Raw genomic sequence first — 12,070 nt, 5'->3', positions numbered from 1 at the left:
AAGACCTAAACATCCGTTAAGACCTAAACGAGCCTTTAAGACCTACAGAAGCCGTTAAGACTTAAACAAGCCGTTAAGACCAAAATAAGACGTTAGGACTTAAACAAGCATTTAAGACCTAAACAAACCGTTAATGACCTAAACAAGCCTTTCAGACCTAAACAAGCCTTTAAGACCAAAACAAGCCGTTAAGACCAAAATAAGACGTTAGGACTTAAACAAGCATTTAAGACCTAAACAAACCGTTAATGACCTAAACAAGCCTTTCAGACCTAAACAAGCCTTTAAGACCAAAACAAGCCGTTAAGACCTAAGCAAGCCTTTAAGACCTAAACAAGCCTTTAAGACCTAAACAAGCCGTTAAGACCTAAACAAGTCTTTAAAACCTAAACAAGTCGTAAAGACCAAAACAAGCCGTTAAGACCTAAACAAGACTAGAAAGGGATCTATAAGCCAAAAACGCCAGAAAAGACCAAGAAAACCCACCATTTTCTGACATACAATGACCCACAATGAACAGATATTATGTTCGACCTCGTCTTGGGTACTCAAGAAAGAAAGGACCTTTTCTTAACTTTCGATCCCTAGTTATAACAATAAAACATTGCTGTACACTTACAAATGCAATTGGTTGAATCGGTGTATACCATGAAATAAAGCTCAAACATAATTTTCCTCTCTCGTACAAAATTACTGATTTGTTGGTTTCAACCTTATTCCTGGAAGATCTTCAATTTAAGGATTTGACAACTGAATTTCTGTATCTTTAACAGGCCACAGGATATTTAAGGTGGACAACAGAGCTGAATATTTAGATTCAGAAAAGTTCACTCTGATATTAGGAAACCGAAATGTGCGTTTTGGACTTTCCAGGTCCAGGTGCCCTTAACTGATTGAAAAAAGTATGAATACCCTATTTTAATGGGTTCTCAAAAATAAAACATATGTACCTTAAGAAATTAACACGATCACAATTCGATGTGTGTTATAGAGAGCATCTCAGTCCAACATGTATCTGCAGCTGGCGCCGTCCCTAGAGCACCAGACCGCCGCGATGTTGAGCATCCTGGAGCGGTACAAGTGGCATCAGTTCTCGGTGGTGACCAGCCAGATCGCGGGGCACGACGACTTCATCCAGGCGGTGCGAGAGAGAGCTCATCAGTCACAAGCAAACTTCAAGTTAGTAATATACTTTATTTCATACTATGACGTAATTCCCTTCTTCCCATACCGAAAAGAGTACGGAAAATGGTAAGAATGAATTTTGAGGTTTTTGGTGTCGTTGCAAAACTCTTCTAACGGCAGGTCAGCGCGAGCGGGAACAGAGTGAGTAAGTAATACAAATATAATTTTCAATTTAACTGGAACACACACAACAGTTTCTCATTTCTTTCTTTCCTTTTCTTTTTCCTGAGACACCCACTTTCAATGCACGTTTCCATAAGCCAAGGCCATACCATCACCATTCTACATCAACAATAGTTGACGACAGTTACAACTGCATGAGCAAGTGTTCCATAATGAAAGATGTTCCCCCAGCTCTTCAACCAATTTAACTTTACCAACAAGTTTATTCCATACTATCCTAAAACACTGCAAGATTACGTAAACTAAAACCAGCAATTTCAAAATGTTTCATTGTCAAACGTATTTCATTTCAACTATGTCATATATTCAAGTTGATTGAAACACGACCGACAATTATGTTCCGTGTTCCACAAACACACGGCAATAATCTTGAATCAGATCCAAGAACTTTCTTAAAATACCAAGCATTTCAAACTAATGTATAATTTCAGCTGATTCATGTACCCATGTAGATGAAAGGTCCAACAAGTCTATTCCGCATCTTCAAACACACGTGCAGTGTTTTATCCTAGATAACTTTACGTTTTGTTTCAAAAGGTTCACATGTTTCTGATGATTGTGGCAAGACCGATTGATAAGTCTATGCCGAGTTATACAATCATACGACAGTATACTTTTTACCCAAATCCAAGAACATTAAAGTGCCATGTGTTTCATATCTATGTATAAATTTTCAGTCAATGTGTATATTCTCAGCTACGATAGTGCAGTTGTTTCCAATAGATTGAAACAAGACCAACAAGTCTATTTCGTGTTCCAGGAACGCACGACAATTTTTTAAACCAAAACCAAGAACTTTTTAAATACCAAGTAGTTTAAGTCTTTGTGCATTTCATTTCAATGTATATATATTTCATCCAGTTTATTCAGATAGAAACAAGACTATCAAGTCCAAGAACATTCTTAAAGCGCCATGTATTTCATACATTATAAGTATTTCATGTCGTATTTTTGTGTATTTTCAACCAGTGCATATGTTTCCAGTGTATCCGTGTTCCAAGAACACACGACAGTTTAAGCCAGAACTAAGAACTTTTTAAGTTCCAAGTACTGCTCACCATGTGTACGTTACATTTCGAGGTAATGTTTTGCAACCCATTGATGTGTTTTCAGGCAATCGCATTTATGTACATAATTTTTTATTATGATGTCTTATGTCAACCAATCGAGCTGTATGTAGGCAACCCTAACGATGATTGTTATCAGATTCCCCTTGATTTGATATTCAACAAGAACTGATGATGACTCCAAGGGAGTCGAAACCCGTCTTCGCCCAATATATTTTACAATGTGTTGAATGGTGGAACATCCCTGTATCTGAACGTTTTCAGACGATCTTGCCCGAGTAGACTACCCACTTTTTCAAAAAATTGTCTCTGTGCTTTATTAATGGTCATACAGAGGGCTAGTCGACTTGACACCTTCCCGTCTATGCGTACGTCGAGTGTTTTCTCTCAGAAGCATGTAAGTTACAAGGAACGTTCTGCCATCTGTTGAGTATATTCAGAAACTGCGGCAGGTCAGAGAATCAAAGCGTATCTACCAGAGAATAGTATTCTTCCGTGATCAGAGGAAGTGTCTACTCTCTGGCTTGACAGATAGTAATCAAACACGGCTGCATGCAATGACATCACTAAGGATGAAAATCACACGCATATCAGAATAATGGAAGTGTTAGTCGCTTAGCAACCTGTTAAATACAGAATGTATTGCGGGTTAGAGTAAGCCTTCGCCTGCAATTATTGGAGTTATCATTTAATGATTATATTTTATGACTATTCAAAGTTGGATGAACTTAGAGACCTATCAATGTTTCATGATTCAACGGAAGCTAATTCTGGAGAGAATAAAATAGAAACTAAACAAACCGGTCCAGAAGAACGGACGGACGGATTTGCCGAAGCTGTTTTCAATAAACTCTTTTAATATATCGATAATTATAAACTATAGCTGTATCATACTTTTAGGTAAAATAGGGCCACCTTCCTTGGAAAATAAATACTAATATCCCTAAGTAAAAAAATTGAATGAAGTATTACTGCAGAGAAGTAGGAGGATCTTACAAGTGACTTCGTCCTTCCACATTCGTGCCAGTGAGTGAGTGAGTGAGTGAGTGAGTGAGAGTGAGTGATTATCCCATTTATTTTGGAGCTATGTATGAATGGTGGCACAGAAGTTATGTTTCCTGCCAGGTTTGAACACGCGATTTCCGCATTCGGAGGCCGACACTGAACCACTGATGCATAGAGGAAGCTATTATGATAATGCCTGTACATTAGTTTCTAAGGGTGTGATCTCTTGTTCCACAGGATGGTCGTTATAGACACGCTGATAGTCAGCCAGCCTGCAGACCTCGAGAGTCTCGTCAATTCTGAGGCCAGGATAATCCTTCTGTACTCCACTAGAGAAGAGGCGAAGATCATTCTGGCTGAAGCTACGAGATTAAAACTGACAGGCAAGTAGAAAACGTCATTCCACAGACGGTTTCGACAAAAAATGACCAAACTTCCTTTAGTACAAGTGTTGTCAATAGTGAACTGTCCGAAGGAGACTAAAAATGTGCCAAAAATATTGTTCTGACATAAACATGTCTTATGGCTGTGGTTTATTCGAAAATGTGTGTAAACGTGACACGACAAAATATGCGACGGAAGTGTAATCATAGCAACCGTGGTATTTATGCTCGACGATGCCAAAATATTAATATTAGGTAAGGATAGCATCGCATCTGCGCTCAACGCACTAGCTTCACACTTGTTTCCAAAATCACACTTCTCGGACACACATATTAACATCAATACACCTTCTACTTACCACACGACACATTCCCGGAAATTCACTTCACCAACTGTACAATAAACAATTTGTATTTGAAATAAAGCTAGCTTATGATAACCTTCCATCAAAGCTTTGAAAACATATGACACTGTCAAGGTCTCTGATACACTCACGTAAAATCAATAACCCAGCGCATGCGCTCTGTTCTGTAAACTCAACTGTCAAGCTACATGAAAATGAAAACCTACAACCTGTTTTCCAGTCATTGACCGGGTCAGGGATGTAATGAATGAATTATATATAGGCTATTTTTACGATGGGGTCGCCACTCCCAAAGTGATGTATATTAATGACTGATAGATGCTACGAAATGAGAATGGAGAGTGTTGCTCGAATGAATGATGACAGGGAAAACCGGAGTACCCGGAGAAAAACCTGCCCCGTCTCCGCTTTGTCCAGCACAAATCTCACATGGAACGACCGGGATTTGAACTACGGTATCCAGCGGTGAGAGGCCGACGCGCTGCCGTCTAAGCCACGGAGGCTCTGTCAAGCTACATATCGACAGAAATTTATGAATATTTAAAAATAGAGTTATAATTATCGTCGAGCATAAACAGCCGTATGCAACTCGTCTATAATGGTAATAATAAAAACACGAGCGAAGCGAGTTTTATATTTTCCATATGAGTTGCATAATGTTGCATAGTGTACTATTAATATTAAACACAATGTGTGCCTACGATTTTCAAAATAGAGAAATTCACTGTCAATACAAGGTTTCACCTTTAGCATAATGAGAAAGAGAATATGTTCTTTCTGCGCAGTCGAACAGGTGGTATAGTCAACAGGGTGAGCCGCAGATTTCACAAACACTGTCGCTGAATACCTGGTGCAAACCTGTCTTAATACAAATACGGTGATGAAAGCCGTGAATTGCTCCTCTCGTATAGAGGTGACGTAGCTCAAAATTAGCTGATTTCCATTCATCATTGTTCATGGCGGAATTATTAAAACATTCTGGGTTTATTTCTGCAGTTTTCTGGAGTCGTTCGTGCAGGAACCTTTTGATAGCTGGGGTTGTGTCATTAGGTTTTCTATGAAGGAAGAGGTTCCTTCTAGCTGATGTACAAGTCTATTTGGTAAAAACTTTGAGATGCAGAGTGCTCTTTTTATGTACGGTATCTGTCTTTAGTTCTGTCTGAATGAAAGATTCCCCCATGAAATGAACTTTCAGCTTGAATAATAACATTGCTGTTCTTAGTGAAAGGGATTTAAGACTGCGAAACTCCATTGCAGCCACTGTTCTATCTTCATTGTGCCTTGTGAAAGTGAATCCAGTGATTTGTACAGTCACCCCTAAATATTTGAAACATTTAACTATTCCAGTTGTTTGCTTTCCGCAGGTAAATATATCCGTTGACAGTTAGCATCCTTTCCGGAACTTTATGTCTTCGTCTTACTCTGATCTATATGCATGTCATTCTTTTGAGACCATTCCACTAGTCTATTAAGAGCTTCCTGTAATGAGCTCTTGCTATTACTCAGTATAACCATATCATATTCACATATCCAGTTACTACCTTTTGTACTACGACATGTGGGATCATATTACACGTCAGGGGGTCACCTTGTAGTACAGCATTCGTTTGTATGATGTCTTTTGACTGAAGAAGACTATCACTGATGTTTGTTACATTTCCTTCTATGAGTATTAACTGCAGGCTGTGATGTAAGGTATGGATGGACGGCCAGACAATGTTACCTAGCAACCCTGCAGGCTGTGATGTAAGATATGGATGGACGGCCAGACAATATTACCCAGCAACCCTGCAGGCTGTGATGTAAAGTATGGATGGACGGCCAGACAATGTTACCTAGCAACCGTGCAGGCTGTGATGTAAGGTATGGATGGACGGTCAGACGATGTTACCTAGCAACCGTGCAGGCAGTGATGTAAGGTATGAATGGACGGTCAGATGATGTTACCTAGCAACCGTGCAGGCTGTATCTTATGGACGGTCAGACAATGTTACCTAGCAACCGTGCAGGCTGTGATGTAAGGCATGGATGGACGGTCAGACGATGTTACCTAGCAACCGTGCAGGCAGTGATGTAAGGCATGGATGGACGGTCAGACAATGTTACCTAGCAACCGTGCAGGCTGTGATGTAAGGCATGGATGGACGGTCAGACAATGTTACCTAGCAACCGTGCAGGCTGTGATGTAAGGCATGGATGGACGGTCAGACGATGTTACCTAGCAACCGTGCAGGCAGTGATGTAAGGCATGGATGGACGGCCAGACGATGTTACCTAGCAACCGTGCAGGCTGTATCTTATGGACGGTTGCCATCTGCAATTAACAGCCGTTGATGGATGGCCATGGCCGGGAGATATATTTATGATCAATAGATTTTCGCAAAGGGAAAAGTGGTTTCTTTTATAACACATTTGAAAGTTCTTCCTTTACTCGCCTGCATGAAGTAGTGCTATACAAGAAATGTAGGCCGAACATTCATAATTTATTCTTCATTAATCCTTGCATGTAATATTTACTTTATATTCCATGTAGTGATTTACTGCAACTGATATTCTTGTTCTAAGTGGTAATGTCTGGTACTGACATCTATACCAATGAACAACTACATGGTACTTATACGCCTATACTTACCAAACACGGAAAAATTAACATTATATTAAGCCTTTCCTATTAATCATTTCACGTAACAATATACTACCAATCTTAAATAATTCGAAAGCTTTCAAAGATTGTAACTCATTAAAAAATAAGATGCAATCATATCTTCATTTGTTTCCTGACAATTTCAATTTTTGGACTTTTACCTTTTCCCACGGACAGCTTATGATTGGGGATCCTACTGACATTTTGAACCAAAATGGCCAATGCTCAACAAGGACTGAAAATGCAGTAAGATCAAGCATAAACAAGAATTAAACTTTACAGCACAAAACGAGTGTTTTTTCAAGTAACCTAAGTGACGGATATAACACCTCCATTCTACTTTATTTAACAGTACACTGCATTTGTTAGTGACACACCTCTGTCACTATAGCGATCATATCACCTGGTAATATAGTTGTATCACTACAACGATTGTATTTCACAGTATACAGGTTATCTCTTATAAACCCAGAGTTAACGCACGGTGTTTGTACTACGCGCTACGCCAGCTGCAGTATGGGAGGCGCGCGCAAGTAGCTCCACGTGTTGGACCTGGCAAGCATCAGTCGCCAGACTGAATCTCAGATGTTAACATGGTGAGACAGTAATCATTGCAACACCTTATTTTCGCATGTAAAAGTTATAGTTTCATCTTAATGGTCGTGAGAGCAGTCATAACTCTCGCTATTGGTGTGAAGAAAATTCTAATGGTGTTTTTGCAGTCCCACATTATAATAGGAAGATTGATGTTTGGTGTGCTGTTAGTGCAAGAAGAAGAACTGGGTCCGTTTTTTCGAGACGTCAGTAAATGCAGAGAGGTACAAAGATGATGAAAATTATCAAGCAAGGGATGCTAAACAAGCAGGGAATGGTAACAATTAACACTGAAGAAAACAAAGATGTGTGGAAGGAATACATAGATCTATATGATTCTAAGGTTGATCCTTAGAAGATGAACAAGAATGTGACGAAAACCACCGGGGACCAAAGATAGAAAAATAGGAGGTGGAGAAAGCGATCCAGGATCTTAAGGAAAATAAAGTGATGTGGTGTGAGCAAATAACATCTGAAACTCTGAAGGCCTTGGGGAAGGATGCAATAGTTAGAATTACAACTCTGATCAATAGAATATATGACACAGGTATCTGGCCTTAAGATTTCCTTAAGACCATAATCGTTCTTCTACCAAGGAAATACAACGCCAATCAATATAAGGATTATAGTACAATTAATTTTATGTGTCATATCACTAAGGCTGTGAGGAGAATATAGGAGAAGATCAGTTCGAATACAGGAAAAAAAAAGGGGCCAGAGATGAAATTGGGTGTCTGCGGATGATAGGAGAAAGATTTTTGGAAGTAAACAGATAAATACATGTTTGTCCATAGCATAGCATACATTTATTGAACATAACAGGCGACTTTGCCCCTATACATTTTCACATGCAGAGTAAAATAAATAATAATAATAATAATAATAATAATAATAATAATAATAATAATAATAATAATAATATTGATAAGGTTAATAATAATAAGAATAATATAGTATCCTTCTAGCAGTCATTAGCTGCAGCCGTCACTCACTCAATGTTCAAACATGCTCATCCAGTGTCCTTATTATGCTCTGTACTTGCGTCACATTATTGTTCCTGACCTACACCTAATCAATAAATCAAACAACAACACTCAGCATTTCAGCACTTGCATTCCAGCCAACTTTAAAACAAACAGACCATGCAATCCCGTATCATTACCCAACTCCACATAACTAAGTACTCGACCCCTATATTCTCTAATCCATTAGAATTTTATCATACTGTCCCCTTCCCTTATATACATAACTATTCCACCCCCCTATTCCCCTGCCCACCCTCTAACTCACTCTCCTTCATTTTACTCTCGCAGGCCTTTTTTGTCGCACATAAATACCTGTTCAATTCACCCCTTTTTTCCCATTGTTTAATAATCCATCTCAGGATTGCGTTCTCATCCCCTCTCCCCAATATTTCCCGATGCTCGGCACTCAATAATCCATGTATTATCTCCCTCGTTACCTCACAGTCTCTTAGCAAGTGAAAATCATCATTCACATCTCCGCAAAGTACACACCTTGTCTTATCCCTCCCCTGTAGCCACCCTGTATTCCTTTGCAAACCTAAAAGCCACCACATCATCCCATACCGTTTTGACCTATCAACGTATCTAATATTCAACCCTGCTATCTCCTCTATTTTCGTCAAAACAGTCAGCGAGTTTCTTAGTCTGTTTTTCCTCAATAATTTCTGCCTATGGATATCTCTAATTCTCCTTTCCAGTATCTTCATCCCTCTCACTTCTGTCTTCGACCAAACCTCCCCCCACAAGTGTCCTAATCCTATCCTCTCCAAATATCCCTTTATTTTTTCTAACCATCCACCCCTATACATGCTCTTACATTGCTGTTCATACGCTGCCTGTAATACCCTCCCACCTTCCTGTCTTTTTAAATTCATCCAGTATCTAACTATTCTTTTCACACCCTCTGATTCCAAATCCTCCCCACACATTAATTCCGCCCCTACATTTGCTGTACACCTCGGTAAGCTCATTACTAACTTAGCAAAACTACTAACAATCCTTCTTAGTTCCTCTCTTTTCTCATCCAGCCCCCAAACTTCTGCGCCGTATAATACCCTCCCAAAAATTACCGACCTTAACACTAGACTCAGTGTTTTGTAACTGATCCCCGGGTATTTGGCTAGCAAATTTCTGACTGAGGCTAAGGCTGCCAATCCTCTATATTTCACCCTTTTGATCTGGTCATTCCACGTTCCTTTATCATTAAAAATAACTCCTAGATATTCCAACTTCCTTACCTGTTCCAGTCTTTCTCCCTGAATCACCCAATTACCTTCTATCTTTCTTCTTTTGTCCACCTGGACTACTAATATTTTAGACTTATTTCCATTAATTCTCAATCCCCATTTCCTCGCAAATAGCGTCACTGACTTTAAGGCCCTATTCATCGCCCCTGAAGTTATCGTCATCAATAACACATCATCCGCAAATATCAGTCCTGGTACCTCTAAACCATTAATCACCGGCACAGCCCAATTTTCTGCCCTAAACCCCTCTAAAATATCGTTGATAAATAAAATAAACAGTATTGGCGATAACTTGCATCCTTGTTTTAAACCCACCTTGGACTCTAAGGGTCCACTCAGTCTCTCTTCTCCCAATTTTACACAAAACCTGACAACCCTATATATTCCTTCCACTGCCCTCAACATCTTCTCCAAAATCCCTAGCCTGCCTAATTTCTCTAATAGGGCCTTTCTATTCACCTTGTCAAAAGCTTTCTCAAAATCTATTGCTGCTACATAAACCGTACTTCTAGCCATATTCTTATACTTTTCTAGAATAGTATTTACTATCATTATATTATCCACTGTTCTTTTATTTTTCCTAAATCCCCCTTGGTAATCTGTCAAAATTTCATTTTATTCCGCCCACCCGCTTATTCTGTTCGCTAACACCCCAGTATATATTTTACTCAAAGAATCCAACAGAGATATACCTATATAACTGTTCACATTGTTCCTACTACCCTTCCCCTTGTATATAGGGCATATAATTCCTGTTTCCCATTCCTTAGGGTAATTACCTCCCTCAAATATCTTATTGAATAGATTAACCATGCCCTCTATCATTATCTCATTTTTGCTCATTTCCTTCCAAAACTTGTTATTTATACCATTACACCCCCCGGCCGACTTCGCTCTGGCTCTGCTTATCACTCTCAGGATTTCCTCCCTTGTGATTTCTTTATCCAGGTCATAAATTGCCACTCTCCTATTCCTCCAAATTACTTCTTCTCCCGAACCTCTCCATCTTTCATCCCCCTTTTCCCTGGTAATTCATCAAAGTGTCTGACCCATTGCACTTCCTCAATACTCGTTTTCTCTATATTCCTTCCAACCTTAATAATTTTATTAATCTTGTCCCAAACTCTCTCAAAAGTATTTGTTTTGCAGTCATTATTTATGGCTTCCATTTGTTCCTCTAACCACGTCTTTTTTGCCTCACAAATTTTATTTTTATACTCCTTCCTCAATCTACAGAAAAACTCCATTTCTTGGCTCCCACCTTTCCTTCTATATTCTCCTAACGCGTCTATCACCTTCCTCCGCATTCCTTCACACTCCCTATTAAACAATTCCTCTCCCTCTTTCTTATTTCCCTTTCTAGCTTTCGCCTTCTGCGCTATTATCTTTATTGGATGTAGCAGCAATTACAAGGCTTTATCAGTATTATTCTCTTCTAACGCCCCTTCCCACCCATATTTCAGAAGTTGTAACTCCTCTTTTACTACCCTATTCCAATCCCGGCCCACCTTCTCTGTCCATTTATACTTATTATAACCACTCCCTCGTTTATCATTTGTCTCATCTTCTTTCATTGTACACTTCTCTTCCCCCCCTTTTCAGCATAACCCTCACCAGGAAATGGTGTGATTCAATCCAGTCTCTTATTTCCATTCTTACAACCTCCTCAATCATCCCTTCCGAACTTAAAACCATATCTATCACACTACCACCCTTCTCAGTAACATATGTCAATTTCCCCGTCCTGTCACCCTCTATCCACCCATTCAGAATATACAAATTTCCCACAGCACACATCTCTAGGAGCTTCTCTCCATAACTATTTGTAATTTTGTCCTCACTCCTTCTACTTTTCAACAAACACATTCCATCCTCCCTACTATATACTGGGCTCTGTTCCCCTATTCTCGCGTTCCAATCCCCGAATAACAACATATCCTCTTCACCTGGAAACATTCCCCTTATCCTACCAATATCTACCAATAACTCTTCACAAAATATTTATTTGCATATGCTGAATTACTAGGATGGCAGTAAACAAAAGCTAGATTTATTTTCTTCCTCCTTGCCTCACCCCCTCCCATATTCAATCTCAACCATATGGTTTCCAACACATCGGTCTCTGTATCCTCTACTCTTTCACTAATTTCTTCCCTAATTAGAACTATCATCCCTCCTGGTGCTCGTCCCTTATTCCTCTCTTTTCTTCTATATTTATATTTCATCACAAACCCCTTCCATGAAATCTCCCTCCCTGTTTCCAGCCACGTCTCCAAGAGTGCCACAACATCAAAACTTTCAATTACTTCCCGAACTTTCTTGTTTCCTAATTTGTTCCTTAGTCCCTCAATATTCACACATCCTATTTTCCA

At 39.4% G+C, this 12,070-nt stretch overlaps 1 protein-coding gene across 3 annotated transcripts in view; it reads left to right on the top strand.

Moving 5' to 3' along the window:
• The window catches only part of LOC136874698 (glutamate receptor ionotropic, NMDA 2B), a 314,639-nt gene that overhangs the window by 148,586 nt on the left and 153,983 nt on the right, over nucleotides 1-12,070 (top strand). For all 3 annotated transcript variants that reach the window (XM_067148348.2, XM_067148349.2, XM_067148346.2), the window contains exons 3-4: nucleotides 992-1,179; nucleotides 3,678-3,823. In XM_067148348.2, coding sequence (XP_067004449.1) covers nucleotides 992-1,179; nucleotides 3,678-3,823 — 334 coding nt within the window. The remainder of the gene's footprint in view (nucleotides 1-991; nucleotides 1,180-3,677; nucleotides 3,824-12,070) is intronic.

Source organism: Anabrus simplex, chromosome 5 (assembly GCF_040414725.1).
Source record: "Anabrus simplex isolate iqAnaSimp1 chromosome 5, ASM4041472v1, whole genome shotgun sequence".
In the NCBI taxonomy this organism is placed as follows: Eukaryota; Metazoa; Arthropoda; class Insecta; order Orthoptera; family Tettigoniidae; genus Anabrus; species Anabrus simplex.
The sequence above is the reverse complement of the archived record's forward strand: the minus strand, read 5'-3'. Positions and strand labels throughout refer to the sequence as shown.